This window comes from Rhamphochromis longiceps, linkage group LG18 (genome assembly GCF_057381845.1).
Source record: "Rhamphochromis longiceps isolate RC_006_pf linkage group LG18, R_longiceps_female_GT1.1, whole genome shotgun sequence".
NCBI lineage: Eukaryota > Metazoa > Chordata > Actinopteri > Cichliformes > Cichlidae > Rhamphochromis > Rhamphochromis longiceps.
The window spans coordinates 37,040,408-37,066,570 of NC_140574.1; the positions used below are offsets into that span (position 1 = coordinate 37,040,408).

A 26,163-nucleotide genomic window follows, 5' to 3' on the forward strand; every position below is an offset into this window, starting at 1 on the left:
AACACCCCAACAATGCTGGAGATTATGTGGAGACTGGAACGCCAATCACTCACATGTGTTTTGGAAGTGTAAATATATTAAATCATATTGGGAAAGAATCGCGGCAACAATGACGAAGGTGCTGGGGTATGAAGTACTGTGTGAGGCACGAGTAATGTATTTTGGAATATGGGAAAATGTAAAAAAGGAGGACTGGTATTTGTTTAAGATTATGTTGTTGTCAAGCAAAAAGGTGATAACAAAAAATTGGCTGAAAAGCGATCCTTTAAAACTGGAAGACTGGATGGACGTAATCGAGGACATATATACAATGGAAAAAATGACTTACACTCTGAGACTGAAATCTGACAAACACCGAAAACAGTGGACAAAATGGATAATTTATAAGTCTCAGTCAGCCTTATAGGGCGGGACCTCTCGTGGTTTTTTTTTTTTTTTTTTTTTTTTTTTTGTGTATTTGTTGTTGTGTTATTATTATTATTGTCTTGTCCGTATGTAATACAAAGGAAAAAGTACAAAATAAAGAGTTAAAAAAAAAAATAACAGTTAATAACATGACAGCAAATGAGAGGGGCTATGATTGTGCTTGCCTTTCAAACACAAAGACAGGATTGTATTTTTTTTCCTGTGTTTTAGGTCCCTCACACCTTTCAAGAGCTACTAACATTAAATTGTATGTTTTATGAATGTTTTTAGGGAGTCTGCCCCTAAGTCACCAGACACTTTGTCAGAGCTTGCATCACTGAATTTTCCTTCTCCAGATTCAGAAGAGTTCCACCTCCTTTGTGGCCTATTGCTAATGACCTTTTCTTTGTCAAAGCCATCCATCCATCAGCTGCTGACCTCCCTTCAGAGAAAGACTGAACTCAGAGTGGTAAAGCTCAAAAAATCTTTATTTTACATTTCTGGAAATGGAGACGGAACACACATGCTCAGGTCTGAATTTTCTGCAGCTAAATCCATATATATATATATATATATATATATATATATATATATATATATATATATATATATATATATATATATATATTCTGCACTACGTCACACCGACACACCGTTTACTTAGTTCCTCTTTTTTGTGTCTGGTTTCCTGTGCAGCTCTGCACTAAACTTCCCCTTTCTAAAGTCTGTTGCCAGATCGACCTGTCACCCTCTGACCTAGTTGTTTCTTATGCCTCTATTGCAAAGTACAAAAGACAATATAATCAGAAAATAAGCATTAAGAATATATATTTATATCGTAACATTACATAAAGTTTTCTGTACTTAATTTTAAAAAGGGGAAAGCCATTCAAATTCTGAAGTAAAAAAAAGCTAAATGAACATTCTCCAAGTGTGGTGATTTCATATTTATTATCTGGGATTTTGAAAGACTTTTCTGCTTGGTTGCAAACCTGCCTAAATTCATATTAGTTATTACTTCCATTACAACAATTAATTTTGGTTCTTGTTGTCATCGTCCTGGGTCGGTGACCCAGTGCTTTAAGTTTATTATTATCATTTTCCAATTTATTATCATGATTATTATTGTTTGAGTTCTACGTGTTATATTCGGTCTGCCTCTGAGTCTGCGTCTGTATCTGTCTGTCTATGGCAGGGCTGCCCAATCCCAGTCCTCGAGAGCTACTATCCTGCAGCTTTTAGATGCATCTCTACTCCAACACAGCTGAATCAAATGGTTTGATTACCTCTTCAGCATGCCATCGTGTTTGGCAAAGGCCTGATAACAAACCATTCATTTGATTCGGGTGTGTGGGAACAAGGATGCATCTAAAAGCTGCAGGACGGTAGCTCTCGAGGACCGGGATTGAGCACCCCTGGTCTATGGTGTCACCCCGTCTGTTTGTGAATCTGTCTGTTTAGTTCAATGTCTTGTCTGGTTCCATGTGTCTGAGTTTCCTGTTTTATTGTGAAGGTCTGTGTCGTATGTGAGTGTGCTCAGTTTACGTTTCCCCTGTCTCATCAGCTGTGATTTCTCCCAGGTGTGTTCCCCTCCTGTCTCTCATCCCTTGATTACCGCCATCTGTGTATTTAAGCCCTGTGTTTCTCTGTGTCAGTGTCGCGTTGTACCCTCAACTTGCTGTGTGTTTGTAATGTCCTGTCCTCCAGCACCTTGGTGTAGAGTTTTGTTTTTGTAAGTTTTATTTTGTGAATCATTCCTCCAGGAATAAAGCTGCGTTTTCAGCTTATTCCCATCTCCAAGAGTCCTGCAATTTTGGGTCCACCACTTCTGCTTGCCTGCCACACAGCCAACCATGACACTTGTGACATGATATGTACTACTATGTGATCGATAAGCATTTAGGAAGCTTATTTCCAATCTTACCAACCACTCCAAGCCATTTAGACTTTATAAAAAGAAACAAATAGTTAGTGCCTGTTAGAACCACTAAAGATCCGAGGACGACATTATAATTGAAACCTGATAACTAGAAACAGAGATTACATTTGTTTAAAAAGAATATATAATTCAACACATCCCCCTTCCTTTTCAATTATCAAAATTTGTATATCTATGAGGGAAATGTACTGGTAGTTAGAAAAGCCAGCAAAAAACATTAGCTTTCTTAATAATAATATATTGTTGAATAGTGTGAAATATATCACTTCATTAAAGAAACTTTGAAATATCGTATAGGTACGGTAATTCATGTAGAAAAACAATTGGTTGCATTAATAGTTTTATTAGGGTGAAGAGAGTAAAAGTCTACATTCAGGGGACACCAGAGTATCTCATCTTAAATAACATATGGTTAATATTCTGTAATTTTATAAATGTTAAAAGTAGGGCCATGTGTTACCATCAATATGATGAAAATAGTGACAGTCGGGACAATCATAACATTATACAAAACAAATATACTGCCATAGCTTTCTTTATTCCCCTTGCCATCAATGGGATATTTCCAAAGCAAAAAAACAAATCCCGTCATACTGTCTGTTGAAAACTTTATCATGGTCATAGTTGTAATCCTTTGGCTTTTTTTTCTGGTGTAATTACAGTTACTAGTTTAAGAAATGCTGTCATTGAATCACATATAACAAAAATCCCAAGTACATTTTTTCAAGACATTTGCATAATGAGTTTAATAAATAGATAAATATATTTGTGGGTAAATATTAAATAGATATTACACTTTTTAACTTAAATCCCAACTAAAAAAGAAAAGAAGAAGTAAACAGTAACATAAAAAAAAATCCTTTCACAGTTGTAGTGTTTTTATGGGGTTTCCATGATTTACCATTTAATAGATGGTAAAGACAAAGAGTGCGACTAATAGAGGGATTACATTCATTCTGACAGAAGATGCGTGACTTGTTGTTGTCGTGGATGATAAAGCTGTTGAAGGCATTTTAGTGGTTGTTGTTGCAGCTGTTGTCATGGTTGGAGCAGCTGTTGGTGGTGCTGGAGCTGCAGTTATTGTTGTTGTGGCAGCAGTTGTTGTGGTTGGAGCAACTGTTGTTGTTGTTGCTGTTGTACCAGCAGTTGTAGTGGTTCGAGCAGTTGTTGTGGTTGTTGCCACGGTAGTTGTGATTGGAGCAACTGTTGTCGTGGTTGTTGCCACGGTAGTTGTGATTGGAGGAGTTGTTGTTGTGGTTGAAGTAGCTGTTGTTGCTGTTGTTGTTGGAGCTGCAGCTGATGTTGTTGTAGAAGCAGTCGTTGTGGTTGGACCAACTGTTGTTGTTGTGGTTGGAGAAGCTGTTGTTGTTGGAGCAGCAGCTGATGTTGTTGTAGCAGCAGTTGTTGTGGTTGGAAAGGTTGTTGTTTGAGCAGCAGTTATAGTTGTTGGAACAACTGTTGTTGTGATTGGAGCAGCAGTTGTAGTGGTTGGAGCAGTTGTTGTTGTAGCAACTGTTGTTGTGGTTGGTGTCACAGTTGTTGTGGTTGGTGTCACAGTTGTTGTGGCTGGAGCTGCAGCTGATGTTGTTGTAGCATCAGTTGTAGTGGTTGGAGTAGCTGTTGTTGTTGGAGCTGCCGCTGATGTTGTTGTTGTTGCCACTGTAGTTGTGATTGGAGCAGCTGTTGTCGTGGTTGGTGCCACAGTTGTTGTGGTTGGAGTAGCTGTTGTTGTTGGAGCTGCCGCTGACGTTGTTGTTGTTGCCACTGTTGTTGTGGTTGGTGGAACAGCTGTTGTCGTGGTTGGTGCCACAGCTGTTGTTGTGGTTGGAGCAGCTGTTGTTGTTGTGGTTGGAGCAGCTGCTGTTGTTGTTGTTGGAGCAGCTGCTGTTGTGGTTGGAGCAGCTGTGGTTGTGGTTGGTGCCACAGTTGTTGTGGTTGGAGCAGCTGTGGTTTTTGTTGTAGTAGCAGTTGTAGTGGTTGGAGCAACTGTTGTTATTGTTGTTGGAGCAGCAGTTGTTGTGGTTGTTGCTACGGTAGTTGTGATTGGAGCAGCTGTTGTTGTGGTTGTTGCCACGGTAGTTGTGATTGGAGGAGTTGTTGTTGTGGTTGAAGTAGCTGTTGTTGTTGTTGTTGTTGGAGCTGCAGCTGATGTTGTTGTGGAAGCAGTCGTTGTGGTTGGAACAGTTGTTGTTGTAGCAACTGTTGTTGTGGTTGGTGTCAGAGTTGTTGTGGTTGGAGTAGCAGTTGTTGTTGGAGCAGCAGCTGATGTTGTTGTAGCATCAGTTGTAGAGGTTGGAGTAGCTGTTGCTGTTGGAGTTGCTGCTGATGTTGTTGTTGTTGCCACTGTAGTTGTGATTGGAGCAGCTGTTGTTGTGGTTGGCGCCAAAGTTGTTGTGGTTGGAGTAGCAGTTGTTGTGGCTGGAGCTGAAGCTGATGTTGTTGTAGCATCAGTTGTAGTGGTTGGAGTAGCTGTTGTTGTTGGAGTTGCCGCTGATGTTGTTGTTGTTGCCACTGTTGCTGTGGTTGGAGCAGCTGTTGTCGTGGTTGGTGGAGCAGCTGTTGTCATGGTTGGTGCCACAGCTGTTGTTGTGGTTGGACCAGCTGTTGTTGTTATTGTTGGAGCAGCTGCTGTTGTTGTTGTTGGAGCAGCTGTTGTCGTGGTTGGTGCCACAGCTGTTGTTGTGGTTGGACCAGCTGTTGTTGTTATGGTTGGAGCAGCTGCTGTTGTGGTTGGAGCAGCTGTGGTTGTGGTTGGTGCCACAGTTGTTGTGGTTGGAGCAGCAGTGGTTGTGGTTGGAGCAGCTGTGGTTGTGGTTGGAGTTGCTGCTGTTGTAGTTGGAGCAACCGTTGTTGTTTTCTGAGCAGCTGTTGTTGTGGTTGTAACAGCAGTTGTTGTGGTTGGAGCAGCTGTTGTTGTGGTTGGAGCAGCTGTTGTTGTGGTGGTTGAAGCAGCTGTTGTTGTTATGGTTGGAGCAGCTGCTGTTGTTGTTGTTGGAGCAGCTGCTGTTGTGGTTGGAGCAGCTGTAGTTGTTGTGGTTTGAGCAGCTGTTGTTGTGGTTGGAGCAGCTGTAGTTGTTGTGGTTTGAGCAGCTGTTGTAGTGGCTTGAGCAGCTGTTGTTGTGGTTTGAGCAGCTGTTGTTGTGGTTTGAGCAGCTGTTGTTGTTTTTGGAGCAGCAGTTGTAGTGGTTGGAGCAACTGTTGTTGTGGTTTGAGATGCAGTTGTAGTGGTTGGAGCAGCTGGTGTTGTTGTTGGAGCAGCTGTTGTTGTGGTTGGAGCAACTGTTGTTGTGGCTGGAGCAGCAGTTGTAGTGGTTTGAGCAGCTGGTGTTGTTGTTGGCGCAGCTGTTGTTGTGGTTGGAGCAGCTGTGGTTGTTGTTTGAGCAGCAGTTGTTGTTGGAGCAGCAGTTGTAGTGGTTGGAGCAACTGTTGTTGTGGTTGGATCAGTTGTTGTTGTGGTTGCAGCAGCTGTTGTTGTGGTTTGTGCCACAGTTGTTGTGGTTTGTTCCACAGTTGTTGTGGTTGGAGCAACTGTTGTTGTGGTTGGAGCAGTTGTTGTTGTTGTTGGAGCAGCAGTTGTTGTGGTTGGAGCAACTGTTGTTGTTGGAGCAGCAGTTGTTGTGGTTGGAGCAGCTGTTGTTGTGGTTGCAGCAGCTGTTGTTGTGGTTGGTGCCACAGTTGTTGTGATTTGTGCCAAAGTTGTTGTGGTTGGAGCAGCTGTTGTTGTGGTTGGAGCAGTTGTTGTTGTTGTTGGAGCAGCTGTTGTTGTGGTTGGAGCGGCATTTGTAGTGGTTGGAGCAGCTGTTGTTGTGGTTGGAGCAGCTGTTGTTGTGGTTGCAGCAACTGTTGTTGTTGTTGGAGCAGCAGTTGTAGTGGTTTGAGCAGCTGTTGTTGTTGTTGGAGCAGCTGTTGCTGTGGGTGGTGCCACAGTTGTTGTGGTTTGTGCCACAGTTGTTGTGGTTGGAGCAGCTGTTGTTGTTGGAGCAACTCTTGTTGTGGTTGGAGCAGCTGTTGTTGTTGGAGCAACTGTTGTTGTGGTTGGAGCAGCAGTTGTAGTGGTTGGAGCAACTGTTGTTGTGGTTGGAGCAGCTGTGGTTGTTGTTTGAGAAGCAGTTGTTGTTGGAGCAGCAGTTGTAGTGGTTGGAGCAGCTGTTGTTGTGGTTGGAGCAACTGTTGTTGTTGTTGGAGCAACTGTTGTTGTGGTTGGAGTAGCTGTTGTTGTGGTTGGAGCAACTGTTGTTGTTGTTGGAGCAGCAGTTGTTGTGGTTTGAGCAGCTGTTGTTGTTGTTGGAGCAGCAGTTGTTGTGGTTTGAGCAGCTGTTGTTTTTTTTGGAGCAGCAGTTGTAGTGGTTGGAGCAACTGTTGTTGTGGTTTGAGATGCAGTTGTAGTGGTTGGAGCAGCTGGTGTTGTTGTTGGAGCAGCTGTTGTTGTGGTTGGAGCAACTGTTGTTGTGGTTGGAGCAGCAGTTGTAGTGGTTTGAGCAGCTGGTGTTGTTGTTGGCGCAGCTGTTGTTGTGGTTGGAGCAGCTGTGGCTGTTGTTTGAGCAGCAGTTGTTGTTGGAGCAGCAGTTGTAGTGGTTGGAGCAACTGTTGTTGTGGTTGGAGCAGTTGTTGTTGTGGTTGCAGCAGCTGTTGTTGTGGTTTGTGCCACAGTTGTTGTGGTTTGTTCCACAGTTGTGGTTGGAGCAACTGTTGTTGTGGTTGAAGCAGTTGTTGTTGTTGTCGGAGCAGCAGTTGTTGTGGTTGGAGCAACTGTTGTTGTTGGAGCAGCAGTTGTTGTGGTTGGAGCAGCTGTTGTTGTGGTTTGAGCAGCTGTTGTTGTGGTTGGTGCCACAGTTGTTGTGGTTTGTGCCAAATTTGTTGTGGTTGGAGCAGCTGTTGTTGTGGTTGGAGCAGTTGTTGTTGTTGTTGGAGCAGCTGTTGTTGTGGTTGGAGCGGCATTTGTAGTGGTTGGAGCAGCTGTTATTGTGGGTGGTTCCACAGTTGTTGTGGTTTGTGCCACAGTTGTTGTGGTTGGAGCAGCTGTTGTTGTTGGAGCAACTGTTGTTGTGGTTGGAGCAGCAGTTGTAGTGGTTGCAGCAGCTGTTGTTGTGGGTGGTGCCACAGTTGTTGTGGTTTGTGCCACAGTTGTTGTGGTTGGAGCAGCTGTTGTTGTTGGAGCAACTGTTGTTGTGGTTGGAGCAGCAGTTGTAGTGGTTGCAGCAGCTGTTGTTGTGGGTGGTGCCACAGTTGTTGTGGTTTGTGCCACAGTTGTTGTGGTTGGAGCAGCTGTTGTTGTTGGAGCAACTCTTGTTGTGGTTGGAGCAGCAGTTGTAGTGGTTTGAACAGCTGTTTTTGTTGTTGGAGCAGCTGTTGTTGTGGGTGGTTCCACAGTTGTTGTGGTTTGTGCCACAGTTGTTGTGGTTGGAGCAGCTGTTGTTGTTGGAGCAACTGTTGTTGTGGTTGGAGCAGCAGTTGTAGTGGTTGCAGCAGCTGTTGTTGTGGGTGGTGCCACAGTTGTTGTGGTTTGTGCCACAGTTGTTGTGGTTGGAGCAGCTGTTGTTGTTGGAGCAACTCTTGTTGTGGTTGGAGCAGCAGTTGTAGTGGTTTGAGCAGCTGATGTTGTTGTTGGAGCAGCTGTTGTTGTGGTTGGAGCAGCTGTTGTTGTGGTTGGAGCAGCTGTGGTTGTTGTTTGAGCAGCAGTTGTTGTTGGAGCAGCAGTTGTAGTGGTTGGAGCAGCTGTTGTTGTGGTTGGAGCAACTGTTGTTGTTGTTGGAGCAGCTGTTGTTGTGGTTGGAGCAGCTGTTGTTGTTGTTGGAGCAACTGTTGTTGTTGGAGCAGCAGTTGTAGTGGTTTGAGCAGCTGGTGTTGTTGTTGGAGCAGCTGTTTTTGTGGTTGGAGCAGCTGTGGTTGTTGTTTGAGCAGCAGTTGTTGTTTGAGCAGCAGTTGTTGTTGGAGCAGCAGTTGTAGTGGTTGGAGCAACTGTTGTTGTGGTTGGAGCAGCTGTTGTTGTGGTTGCAGCAGCTGTTGTTGTGGGTGGTGCCACAATTTTTGTGGTTTGTGCCACAGTTGTTGTGGTTGGAGCAGCTGTTGTTGTTGGAGCAACTGTTGTTATGGTTGGAGCAGCTGTGGTTGTTGTTTGAGCAGCAGTTGTTGTTTGAGAAGCAGTTGTTGTTGGAGCAGCAGTTGTAGTGGTTGGAGCAACTGTTGTTGCGGTTGGAGCAGCTGTTGTTGTGGTTGCAGCAGCTGTTGTTGTGGGTGGTGCCACAGTTGTTGTGGTTTGTGCCACAGTTGTTGTGGTTGCAGCAGCTGTTGTTGTTGGTGGTGCCACAGTTGCTGTGGTTTGTGCCACAGTTGTTGTGGTTGGAGCAGCTGTTGTTGTTGGAGCAACTGTTGTTGTGGTTGGAGCAGCTGTGGTTGTTGTTTGAGCAGCAGTTGTTGTTTGAGAAGCAGTTGTTGTTGGAGCAGCAGTTGTAGTGGTTGGAGCAACTGTTGTTGTGGTTGGAGCAGCTGTTGTAGTGGTTGGAGCAACTGTTGTTGTTGCCACTGTAGTTGTAGTTGGGTTGGCTGTGGTTGTGGTTGGTGCTGCAGTGGTCAAGGGTGAATTACAGGTTGGTCCTGCTGTTATGGTACCAATGCTCTGCATGAACGGTAGAGATTTCAAGCTTGAGGGAGCTGCACACAGGTTCTTAGATGCACATCCGTAAGCTGGGAAAGTGTTGGTGCCGTCGGTCACTGCAGATGAAAAATTTTTATTGTCATGACATATCATATTTAAAGCATTAGTTAAGACATCTTAAAAATGAGTTTGCTGATATCCAGTATTAAATCCTCCCAATTCTTTTATTCTTTGGGCTGAAGGAAGGACAATACTTGGTGTATAAATGCTCAATCAACAATCCTTTATTCCATACAATTCAACACTTTATGAGCACAAACCATCCGGATGGGGAGACATGCATGCAGAGGGGCACAGCAAATCTCAAAATGGTGGAGCGTTACCCAAAGCTTTTATAGCCTCTGTTGACCCCCACCTAGTCGTAAAAAGCCTAAACTTACATACCCTCTAACTCTCAGTGACCCTGTGTTATGACCTTGGCTCCCTGTCTTTCTGACATAGAGAAAGGTGGGGGTAGAACTTCTGTGGAATGTGGTCTGTCTCCTCCACTATCAGAAAAAAAGGCCCTCTGCACACAATATTCTCTTCTTAACTCAGCAGTATGACATGCAGTGAAACAGTGTAAATCATTCACAGTAAATCAACAGTATAGGATAATATAGACATATCTAATAAATCTAATGATTTTCACAATTTCTTAATCCAGAGGTATAATGCAAATTAAAACTACATACTAATTATACTCTCTATAATATGGAGTAGGGTGTGGCTTACAGCAGTATAATGATTCACACAGTTCGATTATAGGGATAGGATAACATATGATAAAAAAAGAATCTTACACCAGTAACATCCATTATTATGTTGGTTTAGTGCCTTTTGGTAAGTCATAAGTCATGGTAAATGGTAAAACAACTGATACATTTATTGTTGTCTTCTACTTTAATAAAGCCCCCAATTTAATTTTTCCACCAAGCCATATTTACTAGTTCAGACACACATTTACCTTTCCCTGCTCCAGTCTGTTGTCCCAAAAGGTTTTAAGAGGACCACCATCATCCCTGTTCCAAGGAAAACTAATGTGAGCTGCCTAAATAACTATCACCCAGTAGCACTCACATCCATTGTGTGAGTGTTTTGAGCGCATAGTTAAAGCTCACATCACACCTTTACTCCCTGCTTCACTCGATCCCCTCCAGTTTGCCTACAGGCCTAACAGATCTACAGACGACCCAATAGCAATTGCATTCCACACTGCCCTCTCGCACTTGGACCAGAAAAACACATATGTGCGGATGCTGTTCATAGACTATAGCTCTGCCTTCAACACCATCATACCCTCCAGACTCATCATGAAACTTCATGACCTGAACATCAGCTCCTCCCTGTGCAGCTGGATCCTGGACTTCCTGACAGACAGAGCTCAGGTGGTTGGGATCAGCAGCATCACCTAATCCACACTCACACTCAGCACAGGTGCCTCCCAGGGATGCGTGCTTATTACATGACAATAAAACTTGAAACTCAGACAGCAGTTTTACAGTTAGCCTTTTTTGTGCTCTTTAACTGTTGTGCGCAACACTGATAATGCATGAAGTTAATTTGATGTTCAGAATCTTTCATGTTGACATGTGAACTCTAACCAAAAAATGTATAAGAAGACAAACATGCCTGTGTAGTAGCCTGTGACAATCCAAACATGTACTCAGAGTATTATAATTAAAATGGTTTCCTTTTTTATGCACTAACACTCCTGTCACAGCAATTTATTAATAAATATATTCTGTTACATTTTATTTAGAGCTTCTAATTATTTTTCAGTCAAAAGAAAATCATGAAGCTACACTGTAGATCAACTGTAGAGTTGTGGGCATTGACCATCATTATTGGTTTGCAAATGGTTAGGGAAATGCTTTGTACCTATCTTCAATATCTTTCACATAAAGAGTAATCTAAAATCTGTTTGTGTTCTGTTTGCTGAAACTCAAAATCTCACTGCAGTGACCTGAGAACACCACTAAAGGGTGTAGTTGTTTTTTTAACATTTCTAATGCCACCGGTAAACATTTTTTAATCAGAAAGAAGAACAGAGCCTGATTTTCAGTCAATTTTTATAGTGACTTTCACGTTTATGAAAACATGTAGTTACAATTTCAGAAGCCACTGATTTCCTTTTAGTGAATAGTGTTCCTACACTGGGTGATGGGAATACTTGTTAACTAATACATATATATAATTTCATGAACTAATTATCAAATCCTGACCTTCATCTTCAAAGATTTAAGGTACAAAATAAAATGTCTTACAAATACTGATGAAATGCTTCATAATGTTGCCACTGACTAATTAAAAAAAAAAAAAAGAATAATATGTTTGTGAATTTATTTTAGGTATAAAAGCCAATTTAAAGATGATCTTTGTTAAAGTATACATGATGAAGACTCACTCGTTGATTGAAAGCATTGGTCCTCCAATCCCTGACACGGTAATGGAGTGTCGCACAGAGGGGTGGAACAAACGTTACATAGTCGGCCATTACTTGACTGAGGAGCAGGAGCTGTAAAAGAAAAGAGCATCATTTCATTTCAGAACTGAGAACATTTCAGCAAACATCAGAATATTGTTTCTTATTGTGTCTTTAATAAAACACTTATAGATTTGTACTTACCAGCCAGAGTTGCTGAGTTGCAGTTATCTGTGTTGCAGCACGTGGCAGATGCAAGAGCACTTTGAACACCCATGTTAACTGAAAATGTCTGAGAGCCCGTAACTGGACACAGGGAGGAAGATGCACATGCCTTGTAGATTTGTGTTGCCGTAGTTCCAGATGAAGTAGCTGCAAATTCAAAGTGTATTTTGTTAATGTTGATGGAAAGTACACATAATTTCAAAGTCATTGAAATTTACTGAAGTTTATCACATAAAATTTGATTTGATTTGATTTGATATACCTTTAGTCCCACAAGGGGAAATTTCATAATATGAAGAGAAGATTACCTAAAATAGTAGCTGTAACACACATGGTCTCTGAAGAACATGTAATTGGTAGTGTGCTTGAACACGTCTGATCTGTGCAGGTTTGACACTGAAGGGCTCCAGCTGCAATCAGGAGAGAAACAATAAAAGGATTGACGTTATAATGAAAGGTTTTAAAATACCCCAGTATAATTAAAGAATCTTTATCTCTTCGATTTCTTTACACTGTTACACAGATTGATGAAATGCAGTTAATCTCTTTAACATGTGTGTGCATAAATATTTTTAATAAAGTCGACATGAAACACTACATTAAAGTTAATTTAAGGTTAATCTATTAAGGATAATTTACACCATGGAGGCCTGCTCTAAAAACCTTCCAACATTTAACAGTTTGTGAAACTATATTTAAAATGTTATAATTTTTATGGCATGTGTAGAAAAGTGTGAGAAAAGTGTGAGAAAAGAATCTGACCACTAGATGCGATCACCAATATGAAATATTAAGGTGGACTTTAACTCCCAGTTATCTCTGGGTTAAACCTGTTTTCCCAATCACAACCAGTTCACGCGATAACAGGTTGTGACATCCACATCACAAACTGAACAAAGTGTTAAGCCATCCATCAAGATGTCCACACTGAAAGAAATGTTCACTTTCCAGTTTTGCTCAGCATGAAGTAGAACTTATCCACTCAGTGAAATGATTTGGCGAAAGTAAAAGATTTCCACATCAGTTTGCCAAACAGATTCAGAAACAGAATTTATAAACTAAAACAAAATGTATGGCATATCTTTCTCAGAGCCTCTTGGGTTTCTTTGTTTTTAATTGGCTGTATCACGCTCATTGATCTATTTTCTCTACATATATGCTGACAGATATCTGGTTTCCTGATAATGCTTTGAGAGAAAACTTAGTTATGTTTTTGGTGTGATGCTCATGTAGTTACCTAATCTTGTAAACTGCTTGGATGTTCTTGGAAAAGGACATTTAATATCTATATAAAATAAACTTTAAGGTTTTCTTTTTCTTTTATTGTAAAATTTAGACTTTAAATGTTTAAATTAAATCCTGAATGATAAGGAAAAGAGCAGTTACCTGTGCTGGAGAGTGCCCAAAGGACAATTAGAGCAGTCAGCTTCATTGTGATGAACAGGTCAGTTCTGCAGATTAGTTTCCTTGGACTGTGATACTAAATCTCAGGAGCACTCCTACACTTTATATACTGAACAGGTGAGCTCAGGATTGGGTGTGTTTACATTTTTACAGCATGAACATTCAGACATTCATCTTCTCTATTGTCAAATCATTCTGCTAGCGCACTTTACCACACCCTGTGTTCAATTGTGCATATAAACAAAAAGGGTACGCAACAGCTTTTTAATTTCTAAATATAAATGAATGAGCACGATTTCTTATAATGCGTCACTGAGCCTTCATTTTCTCTTTTGCTATATAAATCTTTTTATTTTTTATTTTCCGTGTTTTGCATTTCTTTATTCACTAAATTAATATGAGTCCATGATTACTTGTCATAGTTGCTCATAGCGTCATATGATTGTTGAGGTTTTCTGTGTTATATTATTGTAGGGTCGATCTTACAATATGAAGTGCCTTGAGATGACTGTCGTTGTGGTTTGGTGCTGTATAAAAAAATTGAATCAAATTGAATTAAACCTTTTTTTGTTAATAGGTTATTACTTGCTCCCTCAGCGACCTTACCTGGTCTGCTCATTGTTTTGAGATGTTAGTTTGGGCTCCTCCTGGCAGAACACTGTACATTACTGACGTGAACTTGCTGGGTCTTTGCGTCTAAATTACACCACACTGCTAGTAGATCACCCTGTGAATACTTCACCATAATAATTTGACCTGTGCAGGATAACTGCTCCATAGTCTATACATTAAATCTTATTTTCTTTTATTTACCTGCTGGATAGTCACTGAGTGTAACGCCTTTCCTCCACTTTGTTTAACCACTGAAGTAGAATTTCCTCTATCGATCACTTTATCCCAATCAACTCTAATTAGAAGTTAAAATAATGATCATTCTAAAGAAATGATAATTAACCTTTGGCTGGAAAAGTATAAGTGTAGCTTGAATTGGATAATAACCACTACCTACTTTCTAGGAAGCATTTTCCTAGAAAGGAATTTTTTTTAACTTTTTAAATACATAAAGAAAAGTGCTGTTTTTCGTTTGTTGGTTTGTTTTTACTCTCTTTATGTGTTTAATTGGTTGTCCCTTTTTACTGATCTTTCTTACTCTTTAAGGTATTTTTAATCTTCATGTACCAGAGTCAGCATCATTGGGTGCAGCTGTGGGACGAATTCAAGCCCAGGATTTGGATGTAGGCAGCAACGCACGGGTGGAGTATGCCATTGTTCCAGGAGATGAGGGCAACGTGTTTGACATCATCTGTAATGGTCAAAGTCAAGAAGGGATAATTGTTCTGAAAAAGGTCAATTCACCCTTTAGTGCACGTTGGTTGCTTTCTAAGTGCTTCCTGCTGCAAAGCATTGATCCATTCACACAGCACTTTATTTTATGTCTTCAAGCTGATGATGGAAAGATTGTTTTATGCTGATGCAAAGTTCTTTAAATCATATGAATTAGGCCACGTTCACACTGCAGGTCTTAATGCTCAATTCTGATTTTTTGATCAAATCCAAAAAATTTTTGTCTGTTTTTCACACTACGAATAAAATGTGACAGCAAACGCGCTCCAGTGTGAACGGTTCACGGCCCTCAAAGCGTCACACGTGCGCAAAAGAAGACGTCACACACAACACGCTCTGTTTACAGAAGTAAAAATGGCGGCTACAGAGCTAGTAGGTGTTGTTGAAGCAGTCGATCAATTTCTGCACAGTCGTAACCGACAGAATTTTGACAAATTAATTAAAGAAAAGACACCTTTGCAAAAAAGAGCCTTTGCTTTAACAATGGCCGCCATGCTTTCTCGTTTGTCTTCTGATAATTGGCGTCTGTCTAGTGTCAGTGACGTAAAAGACGGATTTAATGCGACGTGACCATCAAACAGCAGTCGCTTTCTACAACATCGGATATGTATCAGATTCAGTACCACATACGAAAGTGACCCAGGTCAGATTTGAAAATATTGGATTTGTGCCATGATCGGATAGATGGGTCGCATAGGGTCAAAAAAGTCGGATTTGATGCGCTTTCGCCTTCAGTGTGAACGTAGCCTGAGACTGCTTCACAGCCACATTGTTAAATGTGGTTCATAGTTCTAAATGTGTTAAATTGTCAGTGAGAACAGAGAAACACTAACTGACTGTCTGGTCCATTGTAATTGCTGTCACTGGGGTAATACCATGTAAGGGACTATTGTACTTTGTACTGTATTCATTCCTTCGTACTTTGTGCTCTGGTGACAATTTTGTTATTTTGTTGAATAAAAGACACATTTGGCTGACACGAGTATTTGACCAGGACTACACAGTGATGAGTGCAGGACAAACTCTCTGACTTTCCTTTGAGAGATAAAGACATGGATGTGTACATGAAATGGATTGAAAACATTAGATAGAAAGCAATTATATGTGACCCCTGACTAACTTTAAATAGTTCAGAACAGCCAAAACTACAGACTAGGTTTAGCAGGATTACAATAGGAAATGAGGTGACCGTGGAGTGAAATGGCTGGAGACAGGAAATGAGCAACAATGGTTATTATTTTGTACAGAATTGAAAATTAAATGGTAAATGGCCTGTATTTATATAGCACTTTACTAGTCCCTAAGGACCCCAAAGCGCTTTACACATCCAGTCATCCACACATTCACACACTGGTGATGGCAGCTACATTGTAGCCACAGCCACCCTGGGGCGCACTGACAGAGGCGAGGCTGCTGGACACTGGCGCCACCGGGCCCTCTGACCACCACCAGTAGGCAACGGGTGAAGTGTCTTGCCCAAGGACACAACGACCGAGACTGTCCGAGCCGGGGCTTAAACCGGCAACCTTCCGATTACAAGGCGAACTCCCAACTCTTGAGCCACGATCGCCCCAGTAAATCAGACACAAATTCCACAATAACAGCAGTAATAGTAATGATAAGCCGGCATAACAAAAATAACCTACTGAGCTCAATATTTCAATTTCTGGTCATTTGTCAGGTCTGGATTCCTTATTAGTCTAGTCAGGGTTTCTTACTAGTCTAGTTCTTTTTTCCTTGGTTTTGTGGTTTGTGTGTTACCACTTTTATGCCTCTCTTGAGGGAGAGATTAGTTTAGTCTGGGCACAGGCTCGCTACCTCTATCCGGAGAGAATCCAAAATCTTAGTTGCTTTATCACACGAACAGAACACCTAGCCAAAATGACAGAAAATTCCGCACAGACCATCCGAAGCCTGTCTCGTCTACCTTCCACGTGCGAAAAACCAAGCTCGTGTGTAATGGTGGTCCGGTGCTTGGAAGGCGGGACTGAAACCGCTTCCAACAAATGAAATGGCCATTACCCAATGTGATCCGTAAAAAGAAAAATAAAGTTTGATAGAGGATCACACTTCTTTCAAAATAAATTTGTCTTTTCAAAATAAGAGAGTGGAAATACATTTATACAAATAAAGAGAAAGCAAGAAAGAATAACAACAAAAGCTACTGGGTTACATACACTTGTGTGTAAAGTGGTTAAGTAGAGCAGAGAAGTGCTAGTGTATATAAGAACCAGTCAATTTATCATAGTTGTCATTACCTGGATCTATAGTACCATTAGAAACCTTGAAGTTGTTTTGTGTCTAAGACTGCATTTTTGATCTGCATAATATTGCTAAAATTAAAAACATGGTGTCTAAGAGTGATATTGAAAAAATTGTTCATGCATTTATGGATGGAACCATTTTGATTCCCTTTTAAATAATCCTAAGTCCTAAAAGCTATCTGTAAGCTCTTCACATTGTGTTCATTGTATTTATTCCACAACCAGTCAAGGCAGGTGTTCATAAAAAACAACTACCCTCTCAGATGCATCATTTCTAATTTGGTTTCTTTGACTTCGTATACGCCTCCATTTCTTTATCTCTCACAGGAAATGTCAGAGCGCTTGTGTTCGGCTCTTTTTCAAGGGGAGGTAACATAAATGAGCCCAGAGACGAGGGGGGGCAGATTAAAAAAACACAAGGTTTATTACCACAACTGAAAACACATAGTGAAACGACTCACTAGGCACTGAGGCAATTCAAACAAAAAAACAACTCTCAAATTTTCAAATAACACAAGAACACTAATAGAACACGAGTCATCTCAAAGGCCACAACTCAAAAAACAGAGGCTCAAAAGGCAGCGGCACAAAGGCAGAGGCAGGAGGGACAGCCTACGTCTGTTCAAGAGAGTCGAACATGAGTGAAGAATCCTCAGCCTTTTGTACTCCCAGGTAAACGCAGGCAGCCGCAGCAGCCAACGGTGTGTGTGGACTGGTCAAATACTCGTGTCAGCCAAAAGCGTTTCTCTATTCTCACTGACAATTTAAAGCATTTAGAACTATGAACCACGTTTGGTAAATGAATTGATTTTTATATATTTTTTCTATTCTCCCGGAGTACTCAAAGCGCTGTATAGCCTCATTTACACCCACTTCTAAACTCAAGTGTAAACTAACCAACATTCACACTCTGATGGATGCATCGGAGAGCAACTTGGGGTTAGTAAGGATATTTGGCATGCAGACTGGGGAAGCCAAGGATCGAACCTCCAACCTTCCAATCAGTAGCTGATCTGCTCTACTACCTGGCCAAGGTCTTTCTGTGTGGAGCCTGAATGTGATGCCTGCGGTTGTTTGGGATCTCTCCCAGTACTTTGGCTTCCTTCCACAATCCAAAGATATGCAGTTAGTGGGTTTTGGCTAATTAGTGGTTCTAAATTCTAAAATAACATGTACCAGTTAAATTAAACTACAGGAGAGTCTTAAAGAGAAAAAGACATTTATACAGCATCAAATCGCAACATCAGTCGCCTCAAGGAGCTTTATACTGTAAGGTTGACCCTACAATAATACATCCAGAGAAAAACTCAACAATCATGTGACCCCCTATGAACAAGCACTTTGGCGACAGTGGAAAGGAAAAACTCCCTTTTAACAGGAAGAAACCTCCGGCAGAACCAGGCTCAGGGAGGGGCGGGGCCATCTGCTGTGATTGGTTGGGGTGAGAGAAGGAAGACAGGATAAAGACATGCTGTGGAAGAGAGACAGAGGTTAATAACAGATATGATTCAATGCAGAGAGGTCTGTTAACACATAGTGAGTGAAGAAGAAACACTCAATGCATCATGGGAATCCCCCAGCAGCCTACAGCTGTTGCAGCATCACTAAGGGAGGATTCAGGGTCACCTGGTCCAGCCCAATAAGTCTCTTGATAAGGGGGGGCATTTTTCTGTCCTGTACAATGAGATGATAAACATGTCAGCCGACTGACTAATTCTACATATACTGTGGTTTAAAATACAGGAATTTGATTGGACTGTTAAATTCAAATTTTAAAGATAAATGCCAGAGATTTTCACTCGTCTTTGATGCCATCAAAATGAAGTTCAGTGCTCCCATATTTGAGCACACGTAATAAAAAACTTCACATTGCAAAAGGGAAGTAAAAACATTTTCTTAATGGCATATAGTTTCATTTTACAACACAATTACTGTGAAATAAAGCATGCAGAATACCTTTTAAACAATCACAGTCACATACATGAATAAAATGTCATTTTTATTTAACTTTCACACTGGATTGATTTTTTTTTGTGATCAACATTTTATTGATTTAAAACGGGGTTGGGGGGGGGGGGGGTACAGACATATACAGTACAACTGTAAACTGCAGTAGCAAAGCAAACATTAGCAAACAAGGCATAGGGACAGCAAAGAAAAGACACAACAACACAAAGTTAAAACCAATTATTGCCTCTTCCAGGAGATAACTCTGGATGAGAAGGTTTTCCAAGCGTCAACAGTCGTGGGTCGAGCTTTATTTAATTTTGCTGTGGTATGTTCAAAACCAATAACACGGATAAGACATCGTCTCCAGAATGATTCCATACAAATGTCAGGACAGAAGCATTGCTTTGTAATAGTCTTCTTTGCGCTGGATTGATATTTTTGTTTGGACCGCAAAAACAAAAATTTCCGTAGTTATCTTTTTAAAAAGTTCCCAGATGGTCCTAAAATTATACTTCAGAAAGTATTTTAGTTAAAATCACTGTAGACGGCCTGTGGGCGTCCTCTCACTGCAGACATGAGGTAATATAAGGATTGCTCTGAATTTTTTGCTTCATCTCAGTGGATTTCTTCCCATGTTTTCCAGACTCTTGACTATGAAACCCAAGCGTCCTATACTTTCAAGGTGGAAGCATTTAATGCAGAGCTAGATCCCCGTTTCCTCCATCTGGGGCCCTTCAAGGACTCTGTGACAGTCGAAATTAACGTACTGGATGTGGACGAGCCTCCTGTCTTCACCACGCCTTACTATTCTTTGGACGTGTACGAGGACACTCCCCCAGGAACCATCATTGGCTCAGTGACCGCTTATGACCTGGATGCTAGTAGCAGTGCTGTCAGGTGGAAAGCGCTTCACAGATCTGTGGAATTATGTCAACAGACTGTTTATTTTTTTAAGTATTGTTAACAGTATTATTCATTTCCTGGAAGGCTGGAAATTGTAACGATGTTGTTCTACATCATAGTTTGAATTGGATTCTTGATCAGAATCTAAATTATTTAAGGTGTCGCTGAAAAATACAACAAAATAAAATGATCTGACCAAGACAAAAACTGGTATTTTGAAATTATATTAATAAACGCGAATTCACTGTGTAATTGTGTAACTTGATTAGAAGCGTCCTCCTGAAAATAAGCCATCAGAGTAACATCCTCCTCTCTGCCTCTTAATGCGCCCCGGTTGCTATGGTAACGTGTAAATATTTCTTTCAAAATAAGACTCACAATTGCAACACGGGAGGAAGGCCTTCCATTAGGCCTCCTGTCCTAATTTTCTCTCTCCATGAGGACACTCCAGGGCCAAGCGCAGCAGTGGGTGACCAAAATGAAAATGATGAGGAAGTGAAACAGCCACCAACGACAGGGAGGAACAGAAGAAGAGACAGGAATAATGAACTGCCAGACTTCATCAAAGAGTACATGAGGCAGAAAAGAGAGGCTGAGGAGAGGAGAGCGCAGGAGAACAGGGAGAGGATGGACAGACTGTTTTCACTTCTTGAAAGATTAGTTCCAAAATGGGGTAGTTTAATAATTTAGACTACCCCACCCTCCCAGAGGCATGCCTACCTATTCGGACCTGGATATCGTCTTCCAGAGGTGGTGTGTGCCGCAACAATCTAAGTCATCTGCACCGTGCTACGAGCAGAGACACAACTATGACGCGGATGGCTCTACCAAATGTAAGGTCACAGGTGAACAAGACTTTTATTTTAAATTACTTTTTCCTCTCTTCGGGGCTTGACATCTTGTTCCTGACAAAGACATGGATTTGCCCTGATGACTCCTTCTCCTTCTCGGAACTTCTTCCTCCTGACTGTTCCTTCTTTAGCTCACGGGCTACGGGTGGAGGTGGTGGCTTAGCCTCATTTTTTAAAAATATACATAAAGCTTGGCAGCAGCCTTCTCCTACCTATGGTAGCTTTGAAGTTCAATTAGTGGAACTGGTCAATTCTTCTAAAACCTTGTGTGCCATGGTTTATCGACCGCCGAAGTATAATAAATTCTTTATTCATGATTTTACTGATCTGTTAGGATCTATTTTTGTTGAATAGGACTGTGTTCTTATTACTGGTGATTTTAACATTCATATTTGCTGTAAGGATGACCTTTTAGCCACAGACTTTCTTACCTTAACTGACTCTTTTAACCTTGTTCAGTGGGTTAGTGGGCCAACCCACTTCAAAGGCCATATTTTCAATTAGATGATGACGACCCATGATCGGAAGGTCGGGGGTTCGAATCCCCTGAACGGCTAACCTGAGGTACCCGTGAGCAAGGTACCGTCCCCACACACTGCTCCCCGGGCACCGCGCTGGTGGCTGCCCACTGCTTCACTGAGTAAATGGGTTAAATGCAGAGAAGAATTTCCCCACGGGGATCAATAATAATAATAATAATGGATTGCATTTATATAGCGCTTTTCGGGACCCTCAAAGCGCTTTACAATTCCACTATTCATTCACTCTCACATTCACACACTGGTGGAGGCAGCTACAGTTGTAGCCACAGCTGCCCTGGGGCAGACTGACAGAGGCGAGGCTGCCATATTGCGCCATCGGCCCCTCAATAAAGTATACATTACATCATACATATACATCATTATCACGACATTGCTCCTTCGTTGCACTGCTTCCTTGAGTGCACGAGAGAAGTTAGAGAATGGCTTTCAGGCAATTCCCTTATCCTGAATGAAAAGAAAACGGAGATTGTAGTGTTTGGCAACCATATCCCTAGGGGCCTATTAACTGATACCTTTGGTTCCTTTGCCACTTCTTTCTCTGACTCGGTTAGTGACCTAGGTGTCCTGCTGGATAGCTCTTTCAAATTTAACAAACAAGTGTCTTCAGTAATCAAATCAACTGCGCCTTATTGCTAAGGCTAAGCACTATGTCCCTCATAAAGATCTTGTAAACTCATTCATGCTTTTATAACTTTTAGATTGGGTTACTGTAATTCTCTCTACTTTGGTCTTCACTCTGCTCTCCTTCACAGACTTCAGCTTGTCCAGAATGCTGCAGCTCGCCTCCTGACTGGTACTAGAAAGCATACCTCTATCACCCCTGTTCTTGCTGATTTGTATTGGTTACCCATAAAATATCATATTGAATTTAAAATATTGTTGCTCACCTTTAAAATTATAAATAATTTAGCCCCTCGTTATCTTGTCAGTCTTCTTAGTCTATATGTCCCTGGGCGAGCCCTCAGTTCTTCAGCCCAATTACTCCTGGCTCAGCCTAGATCTAGACGTAAATCTAGGGGTGACCGTGCTTTTGCCCTGGTTGCACCGAATCTGTGGAACAACCTTCCTATCACTACCTGTGCGTCAGACTCCGTTTTATCTCTTAAATCCCGTTTAAAAACGCATTTATTCAACATAGCCTTTCCATCTAGTTAGTGTCCCTATTTTATATTTGGTTCAATTTCCTAGTTATGTACTTTATCTTTCAGCTATATCTGTTCTTAGTACTTTGTTCTTATATTTCCTTCTATTGCCGTATAATTAGTGTCCTTTACCTGATGACATATGTGGTACTTTGTTAATTGTCTTTTATTTAATGTATTAATTTTCCTGTTTTTATTGTAAAGCACTTTGGTGTACCGCCGGTCTTTTAAACGTGCTATACAAATAAAGTTGTATTGTATTGTATTGTATTTGAATATATTTGTTACATTGTTATATGTGTTGCATTAGTTTAAAGGTTTTATGTTATTAATAAATTGATTAACACAAACAATAATTGATACTGAACTCAATTTGATTTACAGGCATTTTTAACATGATGAACATAACGCTAACTATGAACGATATTACATGGATATTTATTTGATAGCAATAAAATAAATAACAACAATTAAACCAGAATATTTCAAATACACAGTATGTAAAGATGAAAAAACAATATTTACCATTGTTTACACAGGATTAACCTGAGTGACCTGTTCCTGGATCATTTCTGTAACAACTGTAATAGATTACAGGAAGTCTCTGGCAGTGTTGCTGAATCTGCTGGAGCAAGATCAGAAATAGATGGGGTGCTGCAACTGAGACCTGCGGTTTGTCTTTTCTGGTCGGTGATTGTAGAATCTCACAGGGTTGTCTGCAAAGAACTTTAGCATGCTTCCTCCCACTGTCCACTGCATCGTCCATCCACAAGGTTTGCAGGGCTGGCTCACTCCATGGCTGCCACACCACTAAGATGTTTTCAGAAATATGCAAGCAGGACATGGTGGATGCTATATTACTACTAGTATAATACTTGTAACTCTGTAGCAGACAACAGTTTGATAAAGTGCTATGTACAAAAAGAAAACAAAAGATTAGATTCTATAAGTTTCAATGGCATTTAGTTTATATATTTTATATAATAAATTACATGTGTAATAATGACCGGTGTTGTGCCAAAAAATGATCGTCTGCCAAAAACCGATTTCTGGTTTTTGCCCAAAACTGATTACTTGTATTTAAATTGCTAAAAATACCTTGTTGGTCTATAATACGTGAAACATATGTCAAATGTATTAATGTCATTAATGATGTCATTAGTGATGACATGTTTCTCTAACAGGAGGACACTCTTTACACTCAACTCAGCACAGACACACTGAGGAACCTGGAAACAAGAACCTAAATCCAGGATAAAGAGTTTGAGTGAATGTGGTGTTGAAGGTGTGGAGGTGGATCAGAGTGTCAGAGGAAACTCTGTAGAAGGACAGAGTGCCAGCAGGACAGTCCACATACACTGCTGCTCTGTTAGAGACAGAGGAGGAGGAGGAGGAGGAGGAGATGGATGTTCCTGTGTTATTGTGTCTGACAAATTGAGGACCATCATCAGTGCAATATAGACTCCAGGACTGATCATTAAATCCAAACAGACAGCCATCACCTCCTCCTTTTCTTCTGATGCTTCTGTAACTCACTGATATCTCAACGTCTCCGCTCCACTCGACCTCCCAGTAACAGTGACCAGTCACATCATTTCTACACAGTAGTTGAGTCCAGTAATCAAATCTGTCTGGATGATCAGGATATGATTGAACCTCCTCCACACGTTTCACCTTCCTGTTGTTGTCAGACAGTTGGAGGTTTGTGTTCACTGTGTTTGTGTCGATTGTGAGTTGACAGGAATCTGATGGAGAGAACAAACACAATCCAGCTGCAGTTATTGATCCATCATCTGTTCATTGATTGACACTTTGATGATGACTCCTGACATCAGAGATGTGAATGATGAAGATGGTTGAATGTGTGCTGCTTTGTTTTCATGAATCCCATTAAAAACACACTTACACTTCCTCAGACCTGGTCTCAACCATCGGACTCCAGCAGGCTCCACCCTGAAAGGAGGAGGGGGGTCAGACCAGCACAGTCTCTTTCAGCATGCACACATGTACATTACATGGCTCTCATACACATGAACATTCATAGTGTTCATCAAAGTGAAATTCTGTAGAGATGTGTTTGTCCCATTTCCTCATTCCAGACTGTTACAGGTCCCGGATGGAGGAAACACAGCACAGATGACCCTCTCTAAAGACTTTATTGTCTGGCCCCATCCTGCTTTATGACTGAGGCGAATCAGATGTGCACAGGACAGACTGCCATTTCTCTAGACAGGGTTATCTTTGTATTAGTCCTAAAAGATTAATCAACATGATGTCTTGAGTCAGTGCTGCAGCACAGTAGTTTTACAAAGACTGTGACGCTGGCACTGTTTCAGGTAATCTCCCAAGTTAGCATCCCTAAAGAGATACTGGCCATCTCGTTCATGTCTTGCACACTGAAAGAACAGTACAAATTACTTGGCATTAGATTTATTTAGACCAGCATCTACCAGCCTCAGAGTGAAAGGTTGGTGGAGCATCTCAAAAAGACTTCAAAGGTCATAATTCATAAATTAATTCACAAGAAATGCAATTGACTTTTTTGTTTGCAGTTTAGGAAGTGCACCACACCTCTGCAGGAATTTCTCCTTTTGACCTGCTGTTTGGCAGCAAATCCTGTGGGTGTTGGACCTAATTAATGAAAAGTGAAGAAGGTCCAAACCAAGTAAAAAATGAAATATTTTCTTAGAGCAAAACTACACACATAGGGCTAGTTGTGACGAGAGAATATGCTCCAGGGCAAAATCAGCAGCACTTATAAAAAAAGAGGGGCTATGCTTAAACAGTTTTCACTAGGAGACAAACACCCTTCATCTAGATTAAACTTAGTTGCCAAGATGCAAGGACCCTTGGTTACATGGTGAATAAGGGCCATTTACCCCAAGTGATCTTGTGGCTGGGTACACTGTCTTCACTATTATCTAGTGGGATGCCACAGCTGGAACATGATTTTTTTTTTTTTATAATAAATTCACAACACAACATAATTTCCCTGTGGTTGTTAGGTTGTCACACAGTCCACTTAAATACAACTTTACCAATAATTTGTTTTTAACATTTTGATCAATTTAGGCTTAGTCCTTGCACTGTCCCTAAACAGAAATTAATCTAATTTGAATCCAGTCAAAAGTGAGGGAGGGGATTATTCTTTAAAAAGACTATGCCATTAAACATACAGACATCTATCCAAACAGGTTAATAAATGGTGAGCAAAATCCAGTTATGAATATTGGTCCTGGATTAGTCCTTTTTGTACACCACACTGATTAGTATTTCTTTATAATCCCGTTTGATTAATATTTGTGTTTCTGAAAATATTCTGGCATGTGTCATTGTCACATTTGCATCAATCAAATAGCAAGTGATTGAACAACACAGAAGATATTTCCAGCTCTTCCTCTTCTTCAGACATTCTTTTCATACCTTAGTGTGTCCAGTTTCCAGCGGGGATCCTTTAGTCCAGCCAACAGCAGCTTCATTCCTGAGGCTCCTGGATGATTGTAGCTCAGGTCCAGCTCTCTCAAATGGGAGGGATTAGAGCTCAGAACTGAAGCCAGAGATGTACAGCCTTCCTCTGTGATCAGACAGCATGACAGACTGCAGAGATACAAAACAATCAATCTATAAATATTTATGTAGCAGTAAACCCTACAACATTACAGAGAATGCCTGAAAAAACAGACATTTTATTGGAGTTCTACTTGGGTATATTGGGCAGAAAAAACTGCCTTTTAACAGGAAGAGATGTCCAACAGAACTAGGCTCAGGGACTGTTGATTCAACTGTAACTATATGATTCAATTTAAAAAACAAAACAAAAAACGTTTGAGGTGTAATCTTAAAAGCAAAGATTGTCTCTGTCTCCTCAGTGCAAACAGGGCCCTGGTTCACTTTGGTGTTGCTTTGGCCATGCACCTCTTGGTTTTTTCCAACTTTGAATTTTGCACTGCTGCTGGGTTAACAGTTTTTACTGTGATTTTAATGATATTTCAATACAGAAACTCAGAGATTCATAGATTATAGTGGGGAGGGTTTGTTGTAACATTTTAAAAAAGTTCAACTTTGCAGACTGAGAGTAATTGGCTTTGTTTAGATATGGGTACTATGATGTCTCAAACATATAATATTGCAAATG

At 40.9% G+C, this 26,163-nt stretch overlaps 2 protein-coding genes across 5 annotated transcripts in view; both read right to left on the reverse strand.

Annotated features, from left to right (window-relative positions):
- Positions 1–324: 324 nt before the first annotated feature.
- On the reverse strand, positions 325–13,060 carry LOC146648789 (uncharacterized). The gene is made up of 6 exons (XM_085388220.1): positions 13,015–13,060; positions 11,937–12,038; positions 11,608–11,775; positions 8,930–9,055; positions 5,036–8,809; positions 325–344 (listed from the first exon to the last, which is right to left on the reverse strand). Exons 1-6 carry the CDS (start codon positions 13,058–13,060, stop codon positions 325–327), a joined length of 4,236 nt encoding a protein of 1,411 aa, XP_085244346.1.
- A 9,390-nt stretch (positions 13,061–22,450) lies between these two features.
- The window catches only part of LOC146648790 (protein NLRC3-like), a 28,687-nt gene continuing 24,974 nt past the window's right edge, over positions 22,451–26,163 (reverse strand). For 3 of the 4 annotated variants that reach the window (XM_085388236.1, XM_085388234.1, XM_085388237.1), the window contains 3 exons: positions 25,452–25,625; positions 23,935–23,981; positions 22,700–23,773 (listed from right to left, as the gene is read on the reverse strand). In XM_085388236.1, the coding sequence (XP_085244362.1) occupies positions 23,235–23,773; positions 23,935–23,981; positions 25,452–25,625 (760 nt within the window). In that variant the 3' untranslated portion in view covers positions 22,700–23,234. Of the gene's footprint in view, positions 23,774–23,934; positions 23,982–25,451; positions 25,626–26,163 lie in introns of all 4 variants that reach the window. The other variant, XM_085388235.1, reaches the window with a different exon arrangement.

Bases quoted from the DNA above. Each gene is read 5' to 3' on its own strand.
- LOC146648789 (XM_085388220.1), bottom strand. From the start codon at position 13,060: ATGAAGCTGACTGCTCTAATTGTCCTTTGGGCACTCTCCAGCACAG. The intron at 11,776-11,936 runs GTAATCTTCTCT...TTGAATTTGCAG, and splicing joins TGTTACAGCTACTATTTTAG to CTACTTCATCTGGAACTACG. The intron at 345-5,035 runs GTCCAACCACAA...GGTGTTTGTCAG, and splicing joins AACCATAACAACAACAGCTG to ATTTCAGTCTCAGAGTGTAA.